Genomic DNA, 15922 nt, shown 5'->3' with positions numbered 1-15922 from the left:
ACTGTGTTTTATACCACCTATTGCACCTTGTCTATGCTGCTCGGCCATCGCTCATCAATATACTTTTATGTACGTATTCTCATTCACCCCTTTAGATGTGTGTATCAGGTAGTTGTTGGAGAATTGTTCGATTACTTGTTAGATATTACTGCACTGTCGGAACTAGAAGCATTTCGCTACACTGCATTAACATCATACATGTGTAAGTGACCAATACTATTTAATTTAATTTAAATTAAACGGGGTTATTTAAATTAAACTATATTCCCCAGTCAATATGGAGGATGTTAGTTAAATTTGTTTTCAATCGATACATGACATCAATACATTAAGTATGTGGTGAATTTGAAAAATTCTTAGTACAAAACTACAAACTGGTAACATGTAATGCAATAATACAGCAAGCCTTATTTTCAAAACCTTTTATTGTGCATTGATTTTGTTTGGAGACATCTTTCACCCCACAACCATTGACTCAAAATATAAGTTTACTGTGAAATACCATGAGAACACTGACTGAATCACCAGAACACAAGATAATGATGTCTTCTCAATTTAGTTGTTTTACCAACCAGTTAATCCAATAGCAAAAAATGAAAAATACATGTTTCAAAATTGCCCTTTGATTGTTATATGCTACAGTACTGTAAGTTACTTTTCACATAGACAATACACTTGCACTCCCAATCATTTATAACCCATGTGATCAAAGGTGTTCATTGAAGACGTCTTTCATAATCATTAATGCATCAAAAATAAATGAATTGTTCATATATAAAACATAGGTGTACTGTAATCAAATGACAAATATAATTATTCAAAGCAACATAAACGTTTACCAGGCACTAGTTTGCATCAAGCCTGTCTTGAGCATGCCCACATAAAAATACTACAATTTACTATAGTACTTACTATAGAATACTGTAGTATACTATAAAATAATATACTACACACTGTAGTATCCCTCAATCATGTCTAGTACTTAGTATAGAATTGTGTAGTACACTGTGGAATACAATAGTACACTGAACAAAAAGCAACAAATTCAAACAAGGAAATCAGTAAATTTGAAGAAATTCATTAGAACCTAATCTATGGATTTCACATGACTGGGAATACAGATATGCATCTGGTGGTCACAGATGCCTTAAAAAAAAAGGTAGGGGCGTGGATCAGAAAACCAGTCAGTATCTAGCTTGACCACCTAGCTTCACGCAGCGGGACACATCTCCTTTGCATAGAGTTGATCAGGCTGTTGATTGTGACATGTGGAATGTTGTCCCACTCCTCTTCAATTTCTGGATATTGGCGGGAACTGTTGTACACGTTGAGCCAGCACATCCCAAACATCCTCAGTGGTTGACATGTCTGGTGAGTATGCAGGCCATGGAGGAACTGGGACATTTTCAGCTACCATAAATTGTGTTCAGATCCTTGCGACATGGGGCTGTGCATTATCATGCTGAAACATGAGGTGATGACTGTGGATGAATGGCATGACAATGGGCCTCAGGGTCTCATTACGGTATCTCTGTGCATTCAAATGTCCATCGCTAAAATGCCAATGTATTCATTGTCCATAGCTCATGCCTGCCCATACCATAGCCTCAACCCCACCGTGGGGCACTCTGTTCACAATGTTGACATCAGCAAACCGCTCACCCACACGACATCTGTCTGCCATCTGCCCTTTACAGTTGAAACCGAGATTAGTCCGTGAAGTGCACACATCTCCAGCTTGCCAGTGGCCATCCAAAGGTAACCATTTTCCCACTGAAGTCGGTTACGACACCGAACTGCAGTCAGGTCAAGACCCTAGTGAGGACAACGAGCATGCAGATGAGCTTACCTGAGACGATTTCTGACAGTTTGAGCAGTTGTGCAAACCCACAGTTTCATCAGCTTTCCGTCTGGCGGGTCTCAGACGATCCAGCAGGTGAAGAAGCCGGATGTCGAGGTCCTAGTCTGGCGTAGTTACACGTGGTCTGCGATAGTGAGGCCGGTTGGACGTATTGCCAAATTCTCTAAAACGACGTTGGAGGCGGCTTATGGTAGAGAAATGTACATTAAATTCTCTGGCAACAGCTCCAGTGGACATTCCTGCAGTCAGCATGCCAATTGCGCACTCGCTCAAAACTTGAGACATCTGTGGAATTGTGTTTTTGACAAAACTGCACATTTTAGAGTGGCCGTTTGCTGTCCCCAGCAAAAGGTGCACCTGTGTGATGATAATGCTGTTTAATCAGCTTCTTCATATGTCAAACCTGTCAGATGGAAGGATTATATTGACGAAAGATAAATGCTGAGGGATGTAAATAGATTTGTGCACAAAATTTGAGAAAAATAAGCTTTTGTGAGTATGGAACATTTCTGGGATGTTTTATTTCAGCTCATGAAACATGGGACCAACACATTGCGTTTATATTTGTAAAATGAATGGATTCACATACAAGGCAATAAGCTTAAGTTACAAGACAATGCTGCCATTAGCAAAGCATAATTCTAGACACAGATCCTAGGTACACTTAAAAGATAAAGCATGGACAAAGCCATGCATACTAGGCCTAGAAGCCTAGGAAATTATAATTGATCATACAACCTTCCTCTAATGGACAGGATCAGAGAGAACAGCAGACCTTCATTTCATTTATAACATCTGAAGGTGTAAAACCAACCACCATTGACCATTCAAACAATACCAGGTTTACACGAACCTGAGCCCAATGTAAATAAGACATAAATCCTGAAAGGACAATTAAACCCCTTTGCAGAGAGTAATTTAAAGTTCACCCTGGACAGATACAAGTTACCACTGAGATCATACATCCATATAGATGGCATTAGAATTCTACTCATAGGACAAGTTTCAGATAGAATAATCCCATAGTATCCATGTTTGGCATCTATCACATATTCAATAGTCAGTCCTCTGGATACTGTAGAGAGAGATACATTTTGGCCCCTCAGAGGGGAAATGGCGGACTGGTACTTGAAGCATTGTCCTTTGTGTTTTGTTGGGCCATTTTACTTTGTAGCTCCAGGTGACAGAGAGCACATTGTAGGGCCGAGCCTACATGGCCTGGATGTAAGGAAAATAACGGCTGTGAGTGGCCATCGGTCTGAGAGCTGACTAAGTGTTATTGGCAGCCTAACATAGAGAACAGAAAACGCTGGAGTGCCAATTCAGCTGGCAACAATGGGAGTGGGACGTCCCATGCGCCGCCAAAGAAGAGGCATGCACTGGCTATCACCAACCAGCGCCAGAACCATGGACAATTCTTCAACTCGTGTGCCATCAACAGACACGTCACTATTAACATCACCAACTAGCTCGGTTATCTCGGACTCGCCAACCATAGGCCTAATAGTTCTTGCCTATTTAGGCCTATTGTTGTCACGAGAATTTTCAATCCCAATGATGATAATAACTGACAATCAATAGCTCTGACCAATCCCCGAGATCTGTAAGACCATGGGTTTAATAATAATTAGTCAAAGACTAAGACTACTAGCTTATGCAAACAGATAGTACAGTTTATTCAGAGAACGTTCTAAAGTCCATTATACAAAGACATCCATTTTATAGCTGCACACATACTTCCACACAAACAGTAGGTATCCTACCCACATACTTCCACACAAACAGTAGGTATCCTACCCACATAGTTCCACACAAACAGTAGGTATCCTACCCACATACTTCCACACAAACAGTAGGTATCCTACCCACATACTTCCACACAAACAGTATGTATCCTACGCACATAGTTCCACACAAACAGTAGGTATCCTACCCACATACTTCCACACAAACAGTAGGTATCCTACGCACATACTTCCACACAAACAGTAGGTATCCTACCCACATACTTCCACACAAACAGTAGGTATTCTACCCACATACTTCCACACAAACAGTAGGTATCCTACCCACATACTTCCACACAAACAGTAGGTATCCTACCCACATACTTCCACACAAACAGCAGCTGAGTTTTTATCTCTAAAGTTCTCACCACTGTGGATCACTGCCCAGCCGACTGTTCCATTCCCCCGAGATGAGGGGAACCTTGAGAAGTACTATGCTCTCATAGGTTCCTCCGAGGCCTAGCCAGGTCGGTTCAAACACAGTTTTAATTGTTCTTCGGGATTTTCCTAGGCCCCCCACATACAAGTTCAAATCCTAAGCTACGCCTTGCTCAGACAGTCTTTTTTCCACTATACAGATACATTGTTTAACCTAATTCTGACTAAAACTACACACACCATCCGATTTATGATTCGAATCAATTTCATACAGTTATACGGTTTCAGAGTGGAATTATTTTATCATTATCTTTCAACATATACATTATTTTATCAATTGTACATTTATTAAATCATTATTTATGGAAGTTCTTGTCCCTCATCATCATTAAATCCTGCTAGCATACAGTCACTGCTCTGCCTGTCCCGTCCTTTCCAGCCACCTCGCTCTGCTTAATCCGTCCACGTGTTTCTGGTGAATTAATATTATTTACATTCCCCCCCCTTTTCCGTGATTACGATCTTGTCTCATCACTGCAACTCCTCAACGGGCTCGGGAAAGGCGAAGGTCGAGGCTCGCGTCCTTCGAAACATGACCCACCAAGCCTTGCTTTTCGATACCTTCTCGCTTAACCCGGAAGCTTGCATCGGAGGAAACACCATTCAAACTAACGACCGTAGTCAATCTGCAGGCGCCCGGCTGCCACAAGGAGTCGCTAGAGCGTGATGAGCCAAGTGAAGGCCCCCCGGCCAAACCCTCCCCTAAACCCGACGACGATGGGCCAAATGTGCGCTGCCCTATCAAGACTCCAGATCATGGCCGGTTGTGACACAGCTGTAGTGACGCTGCAATACTGCGATGAAGTGCCTTAGACCACTGCACCACTTGGGAGGCCCAGTTCTTTGCTTAATAGACAATTGTATTTATACAAATGAGAAGAAAATCATATCAAAAGTAATGTGAGCATTGCATTGTGAAAAGCAATTAATTTATATGAACATGTATTGCAATGTGAAACGTATTTCTAAATGGTGAAAAAGTCACTGTATGATTTTGTGTGTTGTCAATTGAAAATGTGCTTAGAGTTTTGCAACAACTGCCTTTTTGATTATGTTTTGAGTTTTGTACTAAGCATTGTGAAAATGTACCATATACTTGTGAAAATTGCACAAAGCGATTGGAAAAAAATCTGTACAAATAAAAGTACTTTCAATGAATCAGATTTGATTAGGTCTGTTTCTGCCGTGTTTCACTTCTCTTCAGTGTGGTTTTCAGGGAAAGGCTGATAAAGTGCATTTGGAAAGTATTTAGACCCCTTCACTTTTTCCACATTTTGTCAAGTTACAGCCTTATTCTAAAATGGATTAAATAAAATTCCTCATCTACACACAATATTCCATAAAGACAAAGCAAAAACTGGTTTTTAGACATTTTTGAAAAAATGTATTGAAAATAAAGAAATGCCTGAAATGTCTTATTTACAGAAGTATTCAGCTATGAGACTGGTTGGACATGATTTGGAAAGGCACATACCTGTCTATATAAGGTCCCACAGTTGACAGTGCAAAAACCAAGCCATGAGGTTAAAGGAATTAAAGGAGCTCCGAGACATTTATTTAACCAGGTAAGTTGACTGAGAACACATTATTTACAGCAACAACCTGGGGAATATTTACAGGGGATAGGAGGGGGATGAATGAGCCAATTGTACGCTGGGGATGATTAGGTGATCATGATGGTAGAAGGGCCAGATACGGAATGTAGCCAGGATTCTGGGGTTAACATCCCTACTCTTATGATAAGTGCCATGGGCTCTTTAGTGACCACAGTCAGGACACCCGTTTAACATCCAATACGAAAGACAGCCACCTACATAGGACAATGTCCCTAATAACTGCTGTCAGGTATTGGGATATTTTTTTAGACCAGAGGAAAGAGTGTCTCCTACTGGCCCTCTAACACCACTTCCAGCAGCATCTGGTCTCCCATCTAGGGACCAACTAGGACCAATCCTGCTTAGCTTCAGAAGCAAGCAAGCAGTGGGATGCAGGGTGGTATGCTGCTCTCGATGCACAGATCTGGGGAAGTGTACCAAAACTTTATGCAGCGTTGAAGGTCACCAAGAACACAGTGGCCTCCATCATTCTTAAATGGAAGTTGTTAAGAACCACCAAGACTCTTCTTAGAGCTGGCCACCCAGCCAAACTAAGCAATCGGGGAAGAAGGGCTTTGGTCAGGGAGGTGACCAAGAACCCGATTGTCACTTTGATAGAGCTCCAGAGTTCCTCTGTGGAAATTTGGAGAACCTTCCAGAAGAACAACCATCTCTGCAGCCACCAAACAGGTCTTTATGGTAGAGTGGTCAGACGGAAGCCACTCCTCAGTAAAAGGCACATGGAGTTTAACAAAAGGCACCTAAAGGACTGTCAGATCATGAGAAACAAGATTTTCTGGTCTGATGAAACCAAGATTGAACTCTTTGGCCTGAATGCCAAGCATCACGTCTAGAGGAAACTTCGCATCATCCCTATAGTGAAGCATGGTGGTGGCAGCATCATGCTGTGGGGATGTGTTTCAGCAGAAGGGACTGGTAGACTAGTCAGGATCGAGGGAAACATAAACGGAGCAAAGTACAGAGAGATCCTTGATGAAAACCTGCTCCAGAGTGCTCCGGACCTCAGACTGGTGTGACGTTTCACCTTCCAACAGGACATTGACCGTAAGCACCATCTCAACACAAAGCAGGAGTGGATTCGGGACAAGTCTTTGAATGTCCTTGAGTGGCCCAGCCAGAGCCTGGACTAGAACCCAATCGAACATATCTGGAGACCTGAAAATAGCTGTGTAGCAACGCTCCCCATCCAACCTGACAGGACTTGAGAGCATCTGCAGAGAATGGGAGAAACTCCCCAAATACAGGTGTGCCAAGCTTGTAGCATCAAACCCAAGAAGACTCAATGCTGTAATCGCTGCCAAAGGTGCTTCAACAAAGTACTGAGTAAAGGGTCTGAATACTTATGTAAATGTGATATTTCAGTTGTTAGTTTCTTTTAAAATTAGCAAAAAATTCAAAAAATATTTTTTCTTTGTCATTATGGGGTAGTGTGTGTAGATTAATGAGGGAAAAAAATATTTAATACATTTTAGAATAAGGGTGTAACATAATGTGAAAAAAGTCAAGGGGTGTGAATTCTTTCCGAAGGCACTGTTTCTCCCTGGCATATTTTGCATAATTTATGCAGCAGAATACAATACATTTTTGGACTCACCTTGTTGTGCTCTGCTCCCTTGAACAGGAAGGTAGCACGGCGGTCCTTCGTGGGCAAATTTTGTCATCAAACGTTGTCATCAGAGTCTGGCTTTCTCTTGATTTATGGTGATTTGGAACTGACGTCAGGTCAGAGCTCTAGAAAGAGGCTGGATGACCTTTCCAAATGTATTTTCCCAGTCGGAGCTCGTTTTTGCTTTGTCATTATGAGGTATATTGTATGTAGATTGAAGGAACAACATTTGTTTCCCCCTCCAGTTATGCAAGTGTGTAATAGGAGAAGACAGCACAGAGCCATAAAGGGACATGATGGACTAACACTCACAACAACCAGCTAAACTCTAACAGATGTAACACTCTCTGGTGCCACCATGTGGTCAGTCAGGGATACTGCACCCAGAATACAGCCTAATATGGTGAGGAGTGGGGATGCGACTAGAACAAGACATGGGGTGAAGAAATGTACTCATGAGGTGGACCCTGTGAAGCAAGTCATGTCGGACTGAACAATTTAGATTTACAGCCAGGAACCTTGGCAGTCGACTTGGATGGAGCAACTGTGTGTGTGTATGTGTGAGAGAGAGAGAGAGAGAGAGAGAGAGAGAGAGAGAGAGAGAGAGAGAGAGAGAGAGAGCAATCAGATGTAGTCAGATGTAGGGGTCATTGACCCTTTGATTGACCCTGGGTTCTGCGAAATCCACCAACCAATAACGAGAGGCCACAGAGTGCTTCGGAGAGATTGACAGTGTCAAACGACTACGCTACAATAATCCCAATGACGATTTAGTCACAGACAGCTATTCATTTGACACTCTCATGTAGAGGCCTTAATCGTTTTTATTTTTGTTGAGAAAATAAGTAAGTAAGAACCCATCGGGCACAGAAATCAGTTCAACAATTTGTATTTACATTTGGTTGAGTTGTCAACTAGAGTGAATTCAATGTGAAATCAGAAAAAAATTGTCAGTTTTCCATGATGATTAAATGTCATCGCATATCAGGTTTTGGTTGAAATGACGTGGAAACAATGTTGATTCAACCAGTTTTTGCCCAGCGGGGAGTGAGTGACTGTATGAGAGATCTCACGATTGTTGGTTTCTCACAGTGAAATAATGCATAACCGCTCGTTCTTTATCACCTGTTCTAGGTGACTATCCCCCTCCATTGTTCTTTCCACTTAAGTGATAATGCCCGAGAAGCCGGTGTTTGGAGGATATACTGACACCGGTATTGTTATGCCAGAGACGAAGTCGAGCACCAGCAAACCAAGCCAATATATCCTCCAAACACCAGCTGCGAGGGAATTATAATTTTTATACAACGGGTTACCAACATTTTCAAATAATGATTGATATGTTTTCATTAAAAACGTTATTTTGATTAATTTATCATCCTTCCACAAGATATGGTCCTGACACAAATCTAGGGGTGCTAGAGACGCTACCCAGTTGTTCAGTCTTTTTGTTCTGTATCTATAAACGCAACCCAATCATTCATTCTAAATCTTCCATTGCCATACTGGCTGGCAGCGTTCTTATTCCTTGCTTGATAGCTAGCCAACTACGGCTAACTTTCAGTCACGTCAATTACAGCAAAGTAGCTGCATTTGCATTTGTTTAAGCTGTTTTCTAGGTAGATTTGCCTGGCAGAGAAAATGTGTTCTCTTGTCAGGACACTGTTCAGACCAAAGAATAATAAATGAAACCATACATTATCTTTGTTATCTACCACAGATGACATAGCTATAGCTACTTATTGTATGTCAAATTTATCTGTACATTCCCTGGATGGTGCATTGGTTAAAATATTTGTCGGAGTCTGTGCTACTACACTGCTGAAAAAAATAAAGGGAACACTAAAATAACACATCCTAGATCTGAATGAATGAAATATTCTTATTAAATACTTTTTTCTTTACATAGTTGAATGTGCTGACAACAAAATCACACAAAAATGATCAATGGAAATCAAATGTATCAACCCATGGAGGTCTGGATTTGGAGTCACACTCAAAATTAAAGTGGAAAACCACACTACAGGCTGATACAACTTTGATATAATGTCCTTAAAACAAGTCAAAATGAGGCTCAGTAGTGTGTGTGGCCTCCATGTGCCTGTATGACCTCCCTACAACGCCTGGGCATGCTCCTGATGAGGTGCCGGATGGTCTCCTGAGGCATCTCCTCCCAGACCTGGACTAAAGCATCCGCCAACTCCTGGACAGTCTGTGGTGGATGGAGCGAGACATGATGTCCCAGATGTGCTCAATTGGATTCAGGTCTGGGGAACGGGCGGGCCAGTCCATAGCATTAATGCCTTCCTCTTGCAGGAACTGCTGACACACTCCAGCCACATGAGGTCTAGCATTGTCTTGCATTAGGAGGAACCCAGGGCCAACCGCACCAGCATATGGTCTCACAAGGGGTCTGAGGATCTCATCTCGGTACCTAATGGCAGTCAGGCTACCTCTGGCGAGCACATGGAGGGCTGTGTGGCCCCCCAAAGAAATGCCACCCCACACCATGACTGACCCACCGCCAAACCGGTCATGCTGGAGGATGTTGCAGGCAACAGAACGTTCTCCACGGCGTCTCCAGACTCTGTCACGTCTGTCACATGTGCTCAGTGTGAACCTGCTTTCATCTGTGAAGAGCACAGGGCACCAGTGGCGAATTTGCCAATCTTGGTGTTCTCTGGCAAATGCCAAACGTCCTGCATGGTGTTGGGCTGTAAGCACAACCCCCACCTGCTGGAGGTCATTTTGCAGGGCTCTGGCAGTGCTCCTCCTGCTCCTCCTTGCACAAAGGCGGAGGTAGCGGTCCTGCTTCTGGGTTGTTGCCCTCCTATGGCCTCCTCCACGTCTCCTGATGTACTGGCCTGTCTCCTGGTAGCGCCTCCATGCTCTGGACACTATGCTGACAGACACAGCAAACCTTCTTGCCACTGCTCGCATTGATGTGCCATCCTGGATGAGCTGCACTACCTGAGCCACTTGTGTGGGTTGTAGACTCCGTCTCATGCTACCACTAGAGTGAACGCACCGCCGGCATTCAAAAGTGACCAAAACATCAGCCAGGAAGCATAGGAACTGAGAAGTGGTCTGTGGTTACCACCTGCAGAACCACTCCTTTATTGGGGGTGTCTTGCTAATTGCCTATAATTTCCACCTGTTGTCTATTTCATTTGCACAACAGCATGTGAAATGTATTGTCAATCAGTGTTGCTTCCTAAGTGGACAGTTTGATTTCACAGAAGTGTGATTGACTTGGAGTTACATTGTGTTGTTTAAGTGTTCCCTTTATTTTTTGAGCAGTGTATATTGATTGCAATTATTCCCGAATGAGTGAGCGTTCATGTGCAAAGGATTAGCATTTCAATTGTTGGAATTATCAAGTGTGTAGTGACTCATTTGCGTAAATCCCGCCTTTCTCAGTCTACACCCACTTCCCTTTTGTCCACCAAGCCGTAATACCGGTTTAGCCCACTAGGGCACATCCCCTATCGTTTCCTTGTAACCATATCTACTTTGTTTGTTTGTATGTGCATTTCTGTGATTATTTAGTTAGTTAATAAATAAATGATTGAAACAATTGATGAATGGATGATTCATAGTGAAGACTGGGTTCCTGCAGATAACCATCAATTTATGACGTTTGGAATGAGACTAACGTGAGGAAAATAATAAATCATTAATTAGAAGACTAATTGATCAGATATAAAAAAATCTGAAAGTTCTATTAGGAAAATTATAACTTTGTAATCGGAATATTTTCCTTGGTTCCCCGACTTCCTAGTTAATTACATTTACGTGATTAAACTAATCACGTAATAATAATTACAGAGAATTGATTTGATAAGACACGACAACACACATGCAGTATGATGCTCAGAGCCTCAGACAGTGTAGTTGTACTTGTTCCTCAGTGATCCTCGCTTAGAGAACAGAAGTGCTGTGTAAGCCAGCAAAGTTCTTATGAAGGCAAAACACCTTGGCGTGAAACAGACACCCTGGCCAAATGAAGCTCTGGCACTGACTCTGTTCTGCTTGTCTCCCCTCATCCAAATGATTCAATAGAGATCGATGGGAATAATATAATATGGCCCCTGTCCCAAAAACGATGGAGAGGAGACAAAGATGGATTCAGTTCATCTTTTTAGCACATCATAGACACATTGTGTGTGTTTGTGCTTCTCTGTTCTGATTTAAAGCTGTCCTCAAGATGAAAGTGAACAAAGCTGTGAGTTTTGACCTTGAGAGAACAGACCTCAGGCTCCTGTTGTACTGTTCTGAACAAATCTTCCCTGCTGCTGAGCTGTGCAGGGGCTTGCCCTGAGCCAAGCTACTATCAAAGCAGAGAGGGAGGAGGTAGGGCCAGGAGGGAACAGAGGAGAGAAGAGCTTCAAGCACACTAGGGGGTCGGAGAGAGAGTCGGACGGAGAGAGAAAGAGAGCAGAACCTCATCACCTCGACACATTGAGATCAATGCCTGATGCCAAACCAGGAGCTTCTAGGCTCAGAAGAGAGAGAAGAGATGAAAACATGTTCTGGCACACGCCATTTTGTCTGTGATTGGTCAACAATAGGGATACTTCAATAAAGTATTTGGTGGTTCATTTTCATGCACATTTTTCCATGAGAAATACAGCACCAAATATTGTAGTGAGATGTAAAATTGCTCGGCTTAAGATCTCCTCTGCAAAAATGTCAAAATTAATCTTAGATCAATTCTGACTTAGTGTATAGTGGCTACGGAGTCTCAAAATGGACAATCAGTACCATTGCTGTTGTTTTTTTTAATGCGAAGGTCTTTAAAGGGAGTATGCAAGTACACTCGTTCGGTCAAACTGAAGCATGCTGATGCCTTAAATAACATAGTATATAGAAAAACTAAATAAGGATAGCAATCCAAACTATACAGGAGCTTCTCATCTAAACCATATTGCATATAGTGTTGCACACTTGATTAATGCAATGATTCACGAATGTGTAAAGATTTTAAAAACCTTTAATTTTCAATTTGGCTAACAGAGCAAAAATGCTGTCTACTGGTATAATTTTCTCTTTTTTTAGGGGTGGATCAGCTTAATATTACAGAAAGATTGTTTACTTCCATCAATGTAATTGTCTGCATCATTCCAATAACCCATATCTTTTTTTGGTAAATATATATATCTATGTACATACACATATGTATACATATGCACATACAGTGGGGCAAAAAAGTATTTAGTCAGCCACCAATTGTGCAAGTTCTCCCACTTAAAAAGATGAGAGAGGCCTGTAATTTTCATCATAGGTACACTTCAACTATGACAGACAAAATGAGAAAAAAAATCCAGAAAATCACATTGTAGGATTTTTTATGAATTTGTATGTAAATTATGGTGGAAAATAAGTATTTGGTCAATAACAAATGTTTATCTCAATACTTTGTTATATACCCTTTGTTGGCATGGACAGAGGTCAAACGTTTCTGTAAGTCTTCACAAGGTTTTCACACGCTGTTACTTATTTTCCACCATAATTTGCAAATAAATTCATAAAAAATCCTAAATCCAGCCACAATTGGTGGCTGACTAAATACTTTTTTGCCCCACTGTATACAGTTTAAGTCGGAAGTTTACATACACTTAAGTTGGAGTCATTTAAACTCATTTTTCAAACACTCCACAAATGTCTTGTTAAGTGCATATTAGAAAGGCTAAGTCCAAGTTTAGTTTCACTCTTAATACAAACAGAGGGTACCTGTTGTAGCCAACCAGGGTAGGGTGGAGAGATACAGTAAGTCAATAGAACCCGTTCCTCTGCTCCTCACCTGCTGCCCTATGCCAGATAGAGTCAGCAGAGGCACGTTCTGCCTAACAATCATGCATTAATATGAGCTATGGATTATTTTATAACATATTATAGTCTGAAAGTGCCACAAACATGCAGCAGACACGCACATGCAAGCCCAGTACACACACACCCGAACACACACACGATTTTGTAGTCACTTTTACCCCTACCTACATGTACATATCACCTCAATCACCTCAACTACCTCATACTCCCAGCACATTGACTTGGTACCATTTAATTTAGCCTCATTATTGTTATTTTATTGTGTTATTATTTATTTTATAATGTTTTACTTTTTAACTCTGCATTTTTGGGAAAGGGCTCATAAGCGTGAGTGGAAATGTCCCCTATTCGCGCGCCCCTCCTACTCCGTGTTCAAGTGAAAGCCAACATTTACAAATTGTCAGTGGCGAGCCAGACCTGTCAACGAGTTATGAGCGTGGAGCGTATATTCGATGAGTTTGGACACTTCAAAAGGTAGGTTACCCGGAACAATATATGTTTGTTTATTGCATTGAATCAGTTTAACCTTGCTATCGTAAACTATAAGAATGTGTCCTGTTCAGTCGACCATAGGAATATGATGACCGTATACCCTCTTGTAGTAAATAGCTCTATGGGGATTATGGTTATATTTATGGTTAGCCTACATAGTAGCCCTAAATATGGCAGACCTTAAAGTAGATGTTTCTTTCTCTCTGCACACAAAATGCAGCAGCTTTCTTCCTTCTTCAAGTTGGTATGAACTTGCTTTTAGAGAGACGGATGTGTGGTGCCTTGCATCATTGACGCTTAAAATTGTATAGACATTTCCTTTTAGAATATATAATTTTTTTTCATTCTCACTATGCAACCATAACACTTAATGTACACCTACTGTATAGTTAATGTTTGGATTTTTTGCATATGAAGAATATTTTTTTTGTCAGGTTACTATAAGAACGCATGTATCAATTATGTTGGATAGTAACGGTTTTATTTATTTGATGCACACTAAGACTTTCCTGTAATTTAAACGGGAAAACACTGTAGAATGCGTGGTAAAATACACTGCTCAAAAAAAATAAAGGGAATACTTAAACAACACAATGTAACTCCAAGTCAATCACACTTCTGTGAAATCAAACTGTCCACTTAGGAAGCAACACTGATTGACAGTAAATTCCACATGCTGTTGTGCAAATGGAATAGACAACAGGTGGAAATTATGGGCAATTAGCAAGACACCCCCAATAAAGGAGTGGTTCTGCAGGTGGTAACCACAGACCACTTCTCAGTTCCTATGCTTCCTGGCTGATGTTTTGGTCACTTTTAAATGCTGGCGGTGCTTTCACTCTAGTGGTAGCATGAGACGGAGTCCACAACCCACACAAGTGTAACAAGTTCAAACAGATGCTAGACGGGCCGCAGACCGGGAACCTCCTACGACGGGCCGCAGACCGGAACCTACCACGACGGGTCGCAGTCCGGAACCTACCACGACGGGTCGCAGTCCGGAACCTACCACGACGGGTCGCAGACCGGAACCTTCCACGACGGGTCGCAGACCGGAACCTACCACGACGTGTCGCAGTCCGGAACCTACCACGACGGGTCGCAGTCCGGAACCAGAGCCGCTCCTCAGTCCAGAGGCGCCTTTCCGTCCAGTGGCGCCCTCTACGATGATCTTCAGTCCGGGGCCCGCTGCGAGGGTCCCCGCTCCAGAGGCGCCACCTAAGTGGGCCAAGACTGAGGTAGAGCGGGGTCCACCTCCCGCACCCGAGCCGCCGCCGTGAAAAAGGCCCACCAGGACCCTCCCCTTTTGATTAGGTTTTTGCGGCTGGAGTCCGCACCTTTGTGGGGGGGTACTGTCACGCCCTGACCTGAGTATTCTTTGTTTTCTTTACATATTTTGGTTAGATCAGGGTGTGACATGGGTGATGTATGTTTTTTTTTTTTACTGTCTAGGGGTTTTGTAGGTTTATGGGGTTGTTTACCATCTAAGTGTTTATGTATGTCTATGGTTGCCTAGATTGGTTCTCAATTAGAGGCAGCTGTTTATCGTTGTCTCTGATTGGGAACCATATTTAGGCAGCCATCTTCTTTGGGTATTTTGTGGGTTATTGTCTATGTCTAGTTGCCTGTGTCTGCACTTTTGTATGATAGCGTCACAGTCGTTTTGTTATTTTGTATAGTTTGTTTAGTGTCCGTCTTTATTAAAAGTATAATGTATTCACATCACGCTGCACTTTGGTCTCCTCACTTCGACGAACGTGACACACGGGCCATAGCTCCATGTTACAGTGCTTGTTTACAGAAGACAGACAGAGGACATAGGCGGCCACCTGTGCTAATTAGCTATCTAGCATGCTCCGAACACCTGTATGTAAGCGTAACTGGGGCGGAAGTGTAGTTTGTCAGCTGGAGGCACACAGCATATGGATCTGTGCAAAACCCCTACATTAAGTGTATATTTGATTTGATTTTAAATTTTTATTTGAACAATTATTTCTCACTGATATGAAAGATAAAGGTATATAAGCATATGTTTCGAAAACTGTTTTGCAAGCGATGATTATTGACATTAATGAGTTTAAAACAGCCTCGGAATTGTAGTTCACACTTGTAGTACACAAGCAATGACCTGAAAACCCTTCTTATCCATAGTGTTAATTAAGCATCCCTTCTGTAAAGCTAAATTACAGTATTTAACTGGCAACTCTGCTGCCAGTATAATGCTGTACATTTACAGGGCAAAGTTTTACAATGCAACTTCCTCATGTTATCCTTTTATTGAACCCCCTAT

At 42.0% G+C, this 15922-nt stretch overlaps 1 protein-coding gene across 1 annotated transcript in view; it reads left to right on the top strand.

Moving 5' to 3' along the window:
- Positions 1-13520: 13520 nt before the first annotated feature.
- Positions 13521-15922, top strand: part of LOC139415388 (solute carrier family 22 member 16) — a 53573-nt gene continuing 51171 nt past the window's right edge. Inside the window, exon 1 of the mRNA XM_071163500.1 lies at positions 13521-13614. Coding sequence (XP_071019601.1) covers positions 13571-13614 — 44 coding nt within the window. The 5' untranslated portion in view covers positions 13521-13570. The remainder of the gene's footprint in view (positions 13615-15922) is intronic.

This window comes from Oncorhynchus clarkii, chromosome 8 (assembly GCF_045791955.1).
Source record: "Oncorhynchus clarkii lewisi isolate Uvic-CL-2024 chromosome 8, UVic_Ocla_1.0, whole genome shotgun sequence".
Taxonomy (NCBI): Eukaryota; Metazoa; Chordata; class Actinopteri; order Salmoniformes; family Salmonidae; genus Oncorhynchus; species Oncorhynchus clarkii.
The sequence above is the reverse complement of the archived record's forward strand: the minus strand, read 5'-3'. Positions and strand labels throughout refer to the sequence as shown.